Source organism: Drosophila busckii, chromosome 3R (assembly GCF_011750605.1).
Source record: "Drosophila busckii strain San Diego stock center, stock number 13000-0081.31 chromosome 3R, ASM1175060v1, whole genome shotgun sequence".
Lineage (NCBI taxonomy): Eukaryota > Metazoa > Arthropoda > Insecta > Diptera > Drosophilidae > Drosophila > Drosophila busckii.
In genome coordinates, this window is record NC_046607.1 from 7,076,278 (window position 1) to 7,090,763 (window position 14,486).

General features: G+C 39.8%; 2 protein-coding genes across 2 annotated transcripts; both read left to right on the forward strand.

Annotated features, from left to right (window-relative positions):
• Positions 1–311: 311 nt before the first annotated feature.
• On the forward strand, positions 312–4,766 carry LOC108604559 (DNA damage-binding protein 1). Its single transcript, XM_033294125.1, is given in 11 exon segments — positions 312–507; positions 608–1,019; positions 1,073–1,997; positions 2,057–2,314; positions 2,316–2,409; positions 2,469–2,728; positions 2,730–2,954; positions 2,957–3,064; positions 3,066–3,679; positions 3,995–4,394; positions 4,468–4,766. Coding segments are annotated over 11 exon segments (3,438 nt in total). The 5' UTR covers positions 312–446; the 3' UTR covers positions 4,549–4,766.
• A 989-nt stretch (positions 4,767–5,755) lies between these two features.
• Positions 5,756–9,814, forward strand: LOC108602104 (DNA damage-binding protein 1). The gene is given in 14 exon segments (XM_033293886.1): positions 5,756–5,831; positions 5,931–6,342; positions 6,394–7,318; positions 7,378–7,729; positions 7,789–8,344; positions 8,462–8,662; positions 8,664–8,703; positions 8,705–8,752; positions 8,754–8,849; positions 8,851–8,940; positions 8,943–9,083; positions 9,085–9,148; positions 9,254–9,615; positions 9,677–9,814. Coding segments are annotated over 14 exon segments (3,486 nt in total). The 5' UTR covers positions 5,756–5,770.
• The last annotated feature ends 4,672 nt before the right edge of the window (positions 9,815–14,486 follow it).

Sequence of the window (14,486 nt, forward strand, 5' to 3'; positions counted from 1 at the left end):
AGATCAACACATCTTTTAGATTTTTCCAGCACCATCGAGACAATGCAACTCTGTTATGCTGGTGTTGCCAGTAGCCTGTCTGATTATCGATAGTCTTTTTTTTTTTAGATATGACAACAATTATTTTAGCTCTACATGTTGCTTTGTTACTGAAATACTGAAATTACAATATTGTATCCCACACGCTTGTTATTTGTACCTCAAAATAAAAAATAGACAGAAAGTGTATATAAAGTATCGATTATTTTAAATCACTAAACGATATTGTAAGAAAGTGAAAAACTGGTGTTGCCATACCGCAGCTGTAGCCCATTAGTCTTTTTTAACGCAATGAGTTTTTTTTAAGCGCGTTTTTCTGCTGTGTTTGTTGCTAAATTGAATTTTCATTGATTCATAATAACTACGTTTATTAAATAGCCAGTTTTGCAGTTGGCAATTGTGTCAAAATGTCGCATCATTATGTAGTGACTGCGCAAAAGCCTACAGCGGTTGTTGCCTGTGTGACCGGTAAGAGAGGCGAGCGGTATCCCAGACCCAAAGAAACATGCCTTTTTTACCAGCCGGTGCCATACTAACCGTTTATTTTTATGTGCTGCCCACTTCTTAGGCAACTTTACATCGCCTACGGATTTAAATCTAATTATTGCCCGAAATAATCAAGTTGAAATCGATTTGGTGACGCCTGAGGGGCTGCGTCCACTGAAGGAAATCAACATCAATGGCAAAATAATGGTTATGCGGCACTTTCGGCCACCGGATAGCAACAAGGATCTGTTGTTCATATTGACGCGTCGGTTCAATGTGATGATACTCGAAGGGCGCATGGTGGGAGATACTATAACAGTTGTAACAAGAGCTAATGGAAATGTGTCTGACTCGGTGGGTATATTATCCGAAAGCGGATTCATAGCCGCCATTGATCCCAAAGCCCGAGTCATCGGCATGTGCCTGTATCAAGGACTATTTACAATTATACCCTTGGATAAGGATGCGACTGAGTTGAAAGCAACAAATTTGCGGTGAGTCTTAACTGCAAAACATAGCCTTTCTATCTAAATATATTTTATTACAGCATGGATGAGTTGGTGGTCTATGATGTGGAGTTCTTGCATGGGTGCCTTAATCCCACTGTTATTGTCATACATAAGGACAACGATGGACGTCATGTCAAGTCTCATGAGATTAACTTGCGGGATAAGGAATTTATGAAGATAGCTTGGAAGCAGGATAATGTGGAAACAGAGGCCACCATGTTAATACCAGTGCCCTCGCCCATTGGCGGTGTCATTGTAATTGGACGCGAATCCATTGTTTATCACGACGGCAGCAATTATTATGCAGTAGCGCCCCTCACCTTTCGCCAGAGCACTATTAATTGCTATGCACGTGTGGATAGCAAAGGTTTGCGCTACTTGCTGGGAAACATGGATGGGCAGCTCTACATGTTATTCCTCGGCACCAACGAAACCAGCAAAGGCATCACTGTCAAGGACATTAAAGTGGAGCAACTGGGCGAGATTTCCATACCCGAATGCATAACATATTTGGATAATGGTTTTCTGTACATTGGAAGTCGTCATGGCGACTCGCAATTGGTCCGACTTAGCTCCGAAGCTATAGATGGCTCATATGTTATACCAGTTGAAAATTTCACCAATCTAGCGCCAATTTTGGATATAGCCGTTGTAGATTTGGATCGACAGGGCCAGGGTCAGATAATAACCTGCTCTGGAAGCTTTAAGGATGGCTCATTACGCATAATACGCATCGGTATTGGCATACAGGAGCATGCCTGCATCGATTTGCCTGGCATCAAAGGTATGTGGTCGCTAAAAGTGGGAATTGATGATACTCCTTATGAGAATACACTGGTGTTGGCCTTTGTGGGCCATACACGCATCTTAACGTTATCCGGCGAGGAGGTGGAGGAAACTGACATACCCGGCTTTGCCAGCGATTCGCAGACTTTCCTTTGTGCAAATGTGGAACATGATCAGGTGAGGCTAGCAGTTTACTCATGTATAAGACATATGGTTAACAATAAGTTTATTTACAGCTCATACAAGTTACGGCGAAAAGTGTACGTTTGATCAAGAGCGCTACTAAAGCTTTGGTGTGCGAATGGAAACCAGAGGAAGATCGCTCCATAGGTGTGGTCTCTTGTAATAGCACCCAGATTGTAGCCGCTGCTGCGCGTGATATATTCTATATATGTATTGAGGATGGTAAGTTGGTGGAGAAGTGCCGCAAGACCTTGCCCTATGAGGTGGCTTGTCTGGATGTAACGCCACTCGATGAGAGCCAAAATAAGTCCGGAACTCGTTGTTGTGGGCTTATGGACTGATATATCTGCAGTTATACTATCGCTGCCTGATCTAGAGACTATCTATACAGAAAAACTAAGCGGTGGTTCGTAGCTTTTGATTTAACTGGAGCTATATGTATATTAAGTCCTTGTGTGTTTATAGAGATCATACCCCGGTCCATTCTGATGACCACATTTGAGGACATACATTATCTGCTTTGTGCACTGGGCGATGGCTCCATGTACTATTTTATACTGGACAAAGTCACTGGACAATTGAGCGAAAAGAAAAAGGTCACATTGGGCACACAGCCCACAACGTTGCGAACCTTCCGTTCATTTGCCACAACAAATGTTTTCGCTTGCTCCGATCGTCCGACAGTTATATATTCGTCCAATCATAAGCTTGTATTCTCGAATGTTGAATCTCAAAGAGGTTGATCACATGTGCTCCTTGAACGCACAAGCGTATCCGGACAGTCTTGCGTTGGCCACAAAGAACTCTGTTATATTGGGAAACATTGGTGAGATTCGAAAGCTGCAGCATACACGGAAAGGTGCCGTTGGGCGAGGGAACCGAGACGTAATTTCCCATCAGGAGGCCTCACCGGACGTTTGCTGGTTGCAACTCGTGCGCATCGATATGCAATTGGACATGATGGTGCAAAACATTTGCGTGATAGTGCCTCCACTCAGGCTCAGAATATTACATGCAGCACAAATATATTGCCCAAGCCGGGTGGCGGCAACTCCACAACTTACGAATGCTGAGGTTGGCCAGGAGATTGATGTGCATAACTTTGCTTGGTTATTGAACAGAGCACATTTGAAAGTCTTACACGCACATCAGTTTGTGCCGCCCGAGACAATCTCAGCGCTAATGTCAGCCAAGCTGGGCGATGATGGCAATACATATTATGTGGTAGCCACTTCGCTGGTCTTCCCCGACGAGCCAGAGCCGAAAGTGGGACGCATTATTATTTTCCACTATAACGATAATAAGCTTGTGCAAGTAGCCGAGACCAAAGTCGATGGCACCTGCTATGCTCTAGTAGAGTTCAATGGCAAAGTCTTGGCCGGCATTGGCAGCTTTGTGCGTCTCTATGAATGGACCAACGAGAAGGAGCTGCGCATGGAGTGTAATATTCAAAACATGATTGCTGCCTTGTTTTTAAAAGCCAAGGGGGACTTCATTCTTGTTGGTGATTTGATGCGTTCTATTACATTGCTGCAGCATAAACAGATGGAGGGCATCTTTGTAGAAATTGCACGTGATTGCGAGCCAAAGTGGATGCGCGCCGTTGAGATACTTGACGACGATACTTTCCTGGGGTGTGAGACACATGACAATTTGTTTGTCTGCCAGAAGGATAGGTAAGTACAGCTGAGATTTTGATACACCTTAAAATGTATTTTTAAACAGCTAAAACTATTATCTTTGTTGAAGATATTACATAGAAAACTTATTACATAGGAAACTTAGAAGTATAATGCACTTTGAATTTACTCTTAAGCATTTTATAAACTATATCATAATCCATTCTACATGTAGAATTATTTAATAATCGTTCCTTTATTATATAAACTTTGTTCATAATCAGATGGTATACTAGATGGTAATGTTATAAGCAAATTTGTGTTAAAAATTAAATTCCCTTATTTAATTATTTAATTCTTAATTGCTTGCAGTGCCGCCACCACAGATGAGGAACGTCAATTGTTGCCCGAGCTGGCGCGTTTTCATTTGGGCGATACGATTAATGTGTTTCGCCATGGCTCCTTGGTTATGCAGAATGTGGGCGAGCGTACCACGCCAATCAATGGATGCGTGCTCTATGGCACCTGCAATGGTGCCATTGGCATTGTCACTCAAATACCGCAAGACTTTTATGACTTTTTGCATGGTCTGGAGGAGCGTCTCAAAAAGATCATCAAATCAGTGGGCAAAATTGATCATACTTATTATCGTAATTATCAAATTAATACCAAGGTGGAACCCAGCGAGGGATTTATTGATGGCGATCTAATTGAAAGTTTCTTGGATTTGAGTCGAGATAAAATGCGTGAAGCTGTTACTGGAACTGGAGGTGTGCATCAACAATTAACTTTTGTTTGATAACATTATCTAATTTATCTTTATTTGCTTTTATTTTACTTTATAGTTGGCTATGAATGGCGAGCGCAAAGGCGCAGATGTGGAGGATGTCATTAAGATTGTCGAGGATTTGACTCGAATGCATTGAAACTTTCATATAACTGTATATAATTCATATATGTATGTATTTAGAAATTTACAGTTTGTTTTGCACTTGTAAGCCTTGATACAATGTATCCTAATCCAATGCAAACCATAATTGGTATTCGTATACTTAAACAATCTCTGCTAAAGTTTTATATTGACTTGTATAATGTTGCAGTAACATATTTAATGCGATTTGCATTATTTGAATAAACGTTATAATTTCTGATGAAAATAATTTATTATTTTTATATTTTATTACTTAGGGAAATATTGTTTCTTTGAGCTGTGCTCAGTTAGCTCAGCAGATAATAAATACTTACTTGATTGACACTTTAGGTTAAAGCACATATGTATGTATATTAAGATCTTTTTTAATTATATACACTGGACAGTATTTATTATAATTTTCATAAGCAACGTTTTATGAAAAATTGGTTGATTGTAGCTGCTGTCCCACAAAAAAGTAATCCGAGGTTAAAATTGGCTCTTCTAACTACCTCATCTCAAAAGGAATATGCATATTTAAATACAAATTATATATTTATATATTCTATATGTACATCCATTTATTAACTACAATGTCAAGCAAATATCAAAATAAAATTACATACGGAGCATTCTGAAAAAACAATGAGAAAGGGGCCATTTTCTTCGAAGATGTTGTCCCAATTTGGGCCCAAAACCGAGTAATGATTGGAAACCACGCGCTCAAACCTGGTTTATAACAATTAGGCGTATATTTGAAAGTTTGAACGAGCTGAAAATGATAAAGTGGAGATTAGAAGACCATTGAAAAAAATTGTTCCGATCCTCAAGGGATTTCAAAACGTAGGGGCAATATGTATTATATCTTCACTAAAAGAATTTAACTCCTTATAATGCATGCATTGAACTATCGATAGTTTTCTAGAAAATCAAACAAATGTATTTAAGCTGGATAATTTGCCTTTCTTGCTAAATTACTTGTTTAGAAAATGTATTTTGTAATAATTTGTAATTTAAAATGTTAATACGTAGCTCGAGTACATAAAGTATCGATTATTCCAACGATCTCACGATACCGTGAAAATTTAGCGTTGCCATATCACGGCTAACCGATCAGCCGCAATGAGTTCTTTTTTGAAGCGCGTTTAGTGCGGTGTTTGTTGCTAAGTTGGATTCTGAATGATTCTTAGTAACTAAGTGCAGTTAAAGACAGTTTTGCAGTTGCCAAACGTTAAAAAATGTCGCATAACTATCTGGTGACTGCTCAAAAGCCTACGGCGGTTGTTGCCAGCTTGACCGGTAAGACCAGCAACCCGTAAACCAGACCTCAAGAAATATGCCTTTTTTTTTATCAGTCGCTACTGTGTTAGCCTTGAACTCTTTTTTTTTTTTTTGCAGGGAACTTCACATCGCCTACGGACTTAAACTTAATTATTGCACGGATTAATCAATTGGAAATCGATTTGGTGACGCCTGAGGGGCTGCGTTCACTTAAAGAAATCAACATCAATGGCAAGATAATGGCAATGAAACTCTTACGTCCACCGAATAGCAATAAGGACCTGCTGTTTATATTAACCAGTCGATTCAATGTGATGATACTTGAGGTGCAACTAGAGGGGTCTGCTATAACGGTTATAACAAAAGCTATAGGTAATGTATCTGACTCAGTGGCAATAGAATCCGAAAACGGTTTCCAAGTCGTCATTGATCCCCAAGCTCGTGTCATCGGCATGTGTCTGTATCAGGGACTATTTACTATTATTCCCTTGGATAAGGATATGACAGAGTTAAAAGCAACAAATTTGCGGTGAGTTTTAACTGTAACATCGCTTAAATATCTAAATGAATTTTATTCTAGCATGGATCATTTTCACGTTGATGATGTGGAGTTCTTGGATGGGTGCCCAAATCCTAAATTTATTTTCATAAATAAAGACTACGATGGACGCCAAGTAAATGCGTATGAGATCGATTTGCGTGCCCTCGAGCTTGTGAAGGTTGCTTGGAAGCCGGATATTGTGGATCCAGGAGCAAATATATTAATACCAGTGCCCTCGCCAATTGGCGGTGTCATTGTAGTTGGAGATAAATTCATTGTGTATTATGAATGCGGAATTTATCGTATAGTGGCGCCAATCACTTATCGGCAAAGTAATTTCAATTGTTATGGACGTATGGATAGCAACGGTTTGCGCTATTTGCTGGGCAACAAAGATGGAGAGCTATTTATGTTATTACTCGGCACCAATGAGACCAGCAATCGCATCACTGTCAAGGACATTAAAATAATGCGGCTGGGCGAGATTTCCATACCCAAATGCATAACATATTTGGATAATAGTTTTGTATACATTGGAAGTCATCATGGCGACTCACAATTGGTTCAACTTAGGTCCGAAGCTAAGGACGGCTCGTATATTATACCCGTTAAGAATTTCAACAATATAGCTCCAATTTCGGATATGGCAGTTGTGGATTTGGATCGACAGGGCCAGGGTCAGATAATAACCTGCTCTGGAAGCTCTAAGGATGGCTCATTACGCATAATACGCATCGGTATTGGCATGCAGGAGCATGCCTGCATCGATTTGCCTGGCATCAAAGGTATGTGGTCGCTAAAAGTGGGAATTGATGATACTCCTTATGAGAATACACTGGTGTTGGCCTTTGTGGGCCATACACGCATCTTAATGTTATCCGGCGAGGAGGTGGAGGAAACTGACATACCCGGCTTTGCCAGCGATTCGCAGACTTTCCTTTGTGCAAATGTGGAACATGATCAGGTGAGGCTAGCAGTTTACTCATGTATAAAACATATGGTTAACAATAAGTTTATTTACAGCTCATACAAGTGACAGCGGAAAGTGTACGTTTGATCAAGAGCGCTACTAAAGCTTTGGTGTGCGAATGGAAACCAGAGGGAGATCGCTCCATAGGTGTGGTCTCTTGCAATAGCACCCAGATTGTAGCCGCTGCTGCGCGTGATATATTCTATATATGTATTGAGGATGGTAAGTTGGTGGAGAAGTGCCGCAAGACCTTGCCCTATGAGGTGGCTTGTCTGGATGTAACGCCACTCGATGAGAGCCAAATTAAGTCCGAACTCGTTGCTGTGGGCTTGTGGACTGATATATCTGCAGTTATACTATCGCTGCCTGATCTGGAGACTATCTATACAGAAAAACTAAGCGGTGGTTCGTAGCTTTTGATTTAACTGGAGTTATATGTATATTAAGTCTTTGTGTGTTTATAGAGATCATACCCCGGTCCATTCTGATGACCACATTTGAGGACATACATTATCTGCTTTGTGCACTGGGCGATGGCTCCATGTTCTATTTTATACTGGACAAAGTCACTGGACAATTGAGCGAGAAGAAAAAGGTCACATTGGGCACACAGCCCACAACGTTGCGAACTTTCCGTTCATTTGCCACAACAAATGTTTTCGCTTGCTCCGATCGTCCGACAGTTATATATTTGTCGAATCATAGGCTTGAATTCACGAATGTGAATCTCAAAGAGGTTAATCACATGTGCTCCCTGAACGCACAAGCTTATCCGGACAGTCTTGCGTTGGCCACAAGGAACTCTGTTATATTGGGAACCATTGGTGAGATTCGAAAGATGAATATACACGGAAAGGTGCCGTTGGGCGAGGAACCGAGACTAATTTCCCATCATGAGGCCTCCCGGACGTTTGGGGTTGCAACCGTGCGCATCGATATAATTGGGCATGATGGTGCAAAACCTTTGCGTGATAGTGCCTCCACACAGACAAAGAATATTACATGTTCCCCTGTATTTCTGCGCATCAACGTGCGTAAGCCCTGTGTCCGTGTAAAACATACACGGAAAATTGTATATTCGAAGCCAGGTACATCCAGCGATAATTATCCGAGTACATCCACTCCTCCTCCTCCTCCTCCACCTCCTCCACCTCCTCCACCTCCTCCTCCTATGCCTGAGGTACCCAAGGAGTTTGATGTGCATAATTTGCTGGTTATTGATCAGAACACATTTAAAGTCTTACACGCACATCAGTTTGTGCCGCCCGAGAAAATCTCAGCGCTAATGTCAGCCAAGATGGGTGATGATCCCAATACTTATTACGTTGTGGGCACCTCGGCAGGAGCGGGATGTGGGACGTATTTGTATGTTTGCCTCTATGAAGGAATAATAAACTTATCCAAGTGGCTGAAACAAGACTTGATGCACCCCTGCTTCGCTCTAGTGGAGTTCAAGGGCAAAGTGTTAGCCGGTGTTGGCGGATGTGTGCGTCTCTACGAATGGACCAAGGAGCAAGAGCTGCGCAATGGAGCTTTAGCTATCACAACATGAATTGCTTTGCCTCGTTCCTAAAGGCTAAGGAATGAATCTAATTCTTGTTGCTGACATGGATAGGTTCCTATTACGTTGCTAGAACACAGTTCGAATGGCGGCGATGTCATTGTAAAAAATTGGAAGTGATTGCGTACGGAAAAGTGGATGCAACGCCGTTGAGAATACTTGGCGATGAAGCGCTTCTTGGGTTTTGATAGGCGTGGATAATCTGTTTATCAGCCGAAAAGCAAGAAACGTAAGCCGAAATCTGATAAAAATTTTACTTTAATGCTCAAATTTTTGTTTTGTTTCGATTTTTCTTAATTGCTTACAGCGAAGTGAAATCTAACTTACCATTATTAAAGATGTTTTGATCAGGAATTGGTTGCACCGAGCCTGGCGCGTTTTTTATTTGGACGATACGATTAATGTGTTTCGCCATGGCTCCTTGGCAATGCCGCCGAATGTGGGCGAGCGCATCACGCCAATCAATGGATACGTACTCTATGGCACCAAGAATGGCGCCATTGGGATTGTCACTCAAATACCAAAAAACTCATTTGACTTTTTCCGTAGTCTGGAGGAGCGTCTTAAAAATATTATACAGCCAGTGGGCAACATCGATCATAATTCTTATCGTCGTTATCGAATTAATAATAGGGTGGAACCCAGCGAAGGATTCATTGAGGGCGATTTAATGGAAAGTTTTTTGGACTTGAGTTGAGATGAAATGCATGAAGCTGTTACAGGACTAACGGTACGTAAGACAGCTTACGTAATAATATTATCTAATTTGTTTTTTTTTTCTGTATATATAGTGGATTAAGAATGGTGAGCGCATAGATGCAGTTGTAGAAGATGTCAGTAGGATTGTCGAGGATTTGACACGAGTGCTGTTTGGTCATGCAAGGCCAATAAATTTGACTCCTCAGCTACGAACAGCTGATCTAGTATAAGCTCTCACTTAGCACTGAAGAAGGTCAGGCGCTCTCTTCTTTGCGCTTGTATTCACGCGCTCTCCGCTTGCGCTTGCACTTACGCCCGCTCTTCTTTGTGCGTGCATTTGGCACTGCACTAATAAAAGCTCGCGCTCTCTTTGTGCGTTCTCATTAAGTTCTTCTCGCTATCACTAATCTTCTATGATTTTATCTATCGATAAAATTTATGAGGCCGAGCCTATAATTTTCTTCATCTTCACTTATATAAGTGAAGATAAAGATATAAAATACAAATTTATTCCTTGCTTTAAATAATAAAGTATATCTTTATATAATTGGAATGTTCAACTTTTCATATTGATATAGGAAATAAACAACTAACTAATAAATGAATTTTTCATTGTACGCCTTACGCCTGCGCAGCAGCTTGTCATTTAATTTACGCACTTCCAATCAAAACACAGCTTTGATTACTCACATAGCCGCAGCCACACATAGCTATGTATGCATGTGTGTGTGTGTGTGTTTTTAGTTCCGTAACAGGCGACGACTGCTGGGTTGGACCGTTGCTCACGTGCGCCTGACAAACGTGAGCAATAAACATTATGGAGAACGAAGGGAGGAAGACGCTGACTGGCGGCATTGGCGTTTCATTCATTAATACACGAACACAACTTAACACACACACACACACAGCCGTAAACACTGGAATTCGTTGCATGTGCTCGCCTCAGAGCCACCACCGATTTCCAACACTTGCAGGCATTTTTTATTTTACATACAAATGCATGTCTGAGTGTGTGTGTAGCTTATGTAAATATACACACATACATATGTATATAGTTTTGTGTATATGTTTGTGTGTGCGTGTGCGCACTGCTGCTGTTGCTGCTGCTGCTTCTTCTGCTTCTTCCTCGACGTCGTCGCTTTCAGTTGATTCCCCCCAAGTTACTGCAGCTGAGCACTCTCGGTCCATTTGAGTAGTCACTCATTCGTTCTCCGCCTGTTCGCTGGTTCAGCTGCGCTCAAGCTGCGCCCGTCGTTGTTGTCTCATCCATCTCGTCTGTTAGTTTGCTATTGTCGTCGTCGTCATCGTCTATCCTTCTACTGAACAACTATCGTAATTATTCAAAACTATATTTACGTTTTTGTAAGCGCCCAACTACATATACCACTCAAAAAATATTTACAAATTAATAGAGGCACAAATGTTGCCAAAGCGATTGTTCGTTCAAGTGCCGTTAAGCGCGGAATAAACAAGTGAAGGGCTCGTTAAAAAGTGTTTTCCACAATTTGTGCTAACATAAAAACTCGCTCGACCAAATACAAAACAAAAACCTTCAATAATAATGTGCTAACAACAATTAAAATAACTCGTTAGTTACAATATTGTTGCACCCATATTGGCGCATTATTATTGTTGTTGCGATTTCGTTATTGATGTGTCTTTCGAGGATTAACAACGGCAGCCATTTTTGATACGACATCAAAACCCCAGCGGCAAAACGGATAGCTGACCAAAGGTGAGTTCGACGAGTTTGCATAATTTAGATATTTAGATACGTGCAGACATTGAGAATAGTTATTCTGAGAATAGTTATTCTTCGAAAGTTTTATGAGCTTTTAGGATTTGTATTTTTATTTAGAGTAGGAGGATTAGCTGAAGAATTTCTAGCTAATATATCAGTTGATATTAAAATATGTAAATTGGGATCAGACACCAAATATTCTACGCCCACCTAATTTAAAATGCATGTTATTATAAACAATTGAGTTTCTTTTGTTAAATATAATTTACATAATTTCTAAAAATTTCCCATTGCCGTTGGCTTCAAATCGCCGTCGGCATTGGCACCTGATCCACAATTGTACCTTGCGTATAACCCCACACAAACGAGAACCCTTGCCATCTAACCCGCAACAATTGCACATACCTTGATCAAAACAATTGAAATTCAAGCTATGAATTGTTGTCGATTTGAAAAACATTTGTTAGATCGCGAAACGAACAAAGAGCAAGTACACAGAGCCATTGACATCATCATGATCATGATCATGGTTTCGTCATCGAGGGTCTCGCTGTCGCAGAACCCTCTGGGCACGGTAATTCGATTCCCAGGCGTTGGCGTTTGCTCTGCGCCGTAAAACGAACGAAGAATCAGAAATTATTGTTTAGCAACAATAAAAAGCCGTCGCCCCAAAAAAGCGAGCAACAAAAAAAAAAAACATAAGAAATCCATAAAGCGCAACGCGCGACTGCCAAATGCAAATATTAAACAACAAACAAGAACAACAAAACGGTTTTTTTTTTTATAATAACACACACAAGAACAAAATAAAAGGGAAAAGCAGCAAATCGAATTGCAGTCTTTAACTTGAACTTTTACTTCTACTATAACGACAACTACAGCTACAACTGCAACTCAAGATTCGAGACTCAAAACTGAGAGGCTCTGACTCTGGGCTCTGCTCCATGTCGGTCATCAGGCTAATTTTCTACGGAAACCGTTGGCAGCGTCCATAAAATTAAATGTACATACATACAAGCATATAAACATATATATATGTATACGAAATATATATGTTTATGCATATGAAAGTCAACGACACTTTGCTATGGCTGTTGATCACTTTTACTCTTATATTTCATATTTAGGAACTCTTAAAAAAACAAAATAATTAATATTTGTTTTATTGCCTGTGCAAGTTTTATGTTTAAGTCTTTTTAGTAAAAGGAAATAATCATTGAAGGCTTAAAGTTAAACGCAATTGGTTTTTTGATTTTTATTGAATTTGTTCTTGGTTTAAATTACAAATTAGTTTTAATTTTAAATTTATTCTAAGTTACATTTTGTATTTTGTGAGTATTTGTGAGCAATAAATAATATAAATGCAAAAATTATGATAATCAAAGATTGTTATTTTGTTATACATTTTTTAATTTACTTGAAGCTTTTACCAACAGTCTAAATAAAAAAAATAGCTTAATGTGTAAACAAATTTTTAATTAAATGAGATCTGGGATCAATCTAAAAAGCTTAGAGCAAATTTGAAAAATTGTAGTACTGGAACTATTTAAAATTTTCAAACTTAAGCCTGACTATTGTTTCGAGCTCTGAAGCAGAGCTTTAAATATTTATTTTGCGGAGTGTGTGTTAAATGTAGAATATGCAAATTGTGTGTAGCTAATTTGCATTTATGACAACAAGCTAAAAACTATAATAATAACTAATAATCTGAGTGTGAAAAAAGCAGAAGAAGAAGATACATGCATGGGGCTATATGCGAGAAATTTACTATAATACTTCCAGGAAGGCAAAAGGAGAGCCGACTTCGAAGCGTAAAAGCCTCAAACAAACACAAGGCGACGGCGACGACGACGACGATGATGCGGTCGATCGTTTAGCTTATTGTCAAACTGGCAAGAGAGCGAGATGCGTTGTGTCCAGTGTGCTATGGAAGTGACCATGACCAGCCCAAAGCCAAAGCCAAAAGCCAGTTGAAGGTGTCGCGCGCGCCAAGCAAATTAGCGTCTGTGTCCAATTGGAAAACGAGCTGCAGACGCGTCAAAAACGCAGCCACACATACATACACATAATGCATGTGTGTGTGTGTGTGTGTGTCGTCGTCTTGTCACGTGAAATCAAATCAGGCATTACAATTTTACGCTCAATCGCCAGTGTAATTGAGCCGCACAGCCGTCGCAATGTCTGCCACAAATCCAATCGGTTTCCCATTGCATTTTGAGGGATTTTCCGATAGTGGAAAAACAGCAGTTTCCGCCTAGTCAATGGTGCATGCAACGCAGCCGGCGCAACAGTTGCATAAAAATTTACAACTAAATGAAACTAAAAATAGCAGCAAATGTTGTTTATAATTTCAATGCAGTTTTAGTTTCTATTTATTTAATTTAATTTATGCAACAACACGCGTCTGGCACACATTTCAACATTGCCACAGCTTTTGGTCCTTAGTTTAGTGTCTCTGTGTGTGTGTGTGTGTGTGTATGTGTGTGTCCTGTGTCCATTGTTTGGATCACGTAGCATTTGCTGGTGATATCGAATTTGTTCGATCTTTCTCTTTGGCAACTTTGTTGCCAAACTGAGCAGCGCACACAGTAAATAGAGTTTGCCTTGGCATGTCCTTTGTCCATGTTCCTCTATTCCACTATCGGATAACAGCGCCCGCATGCGAGTTTTATATTTTTTTTGCTGCACTTTGTATCTGTATCTATGCTCGCGGCGCTTCGTACTTGCAAGTTTCTGCTTTCATATTTGGAAAACAAGGGTTAAAGCATTTTGTGTGGAATCCACGAGATTCCGCTGCATTATATTGTGTGTATGATCGAACGTCTTAAAGATATGGATCTATGGGCTGACGACATGTAGGCATGAGAAAATTTATGCGCACATACAAATATTTGTTGTAATCTTCAGCGATCTGCTTGTCAAAAATTAAGCATAAAATATAAAAATTTAAGTTTTTATGTATTTGTGAGGAAAAGCAATTTGTCTAATATTTAAAGTATTTGTAAGATTTTTTATTATAATTTTAAATAGTAATGCAAAATTCTTTAGAATATTTTTCATCATTAATTTTTTCTTGATTCTGAAATAGTTGATAATCTATTAAGTTGGTTACTATTTATATATCAACCAGCTGAGTTTATTGATGTGTTTAATATTAAGTT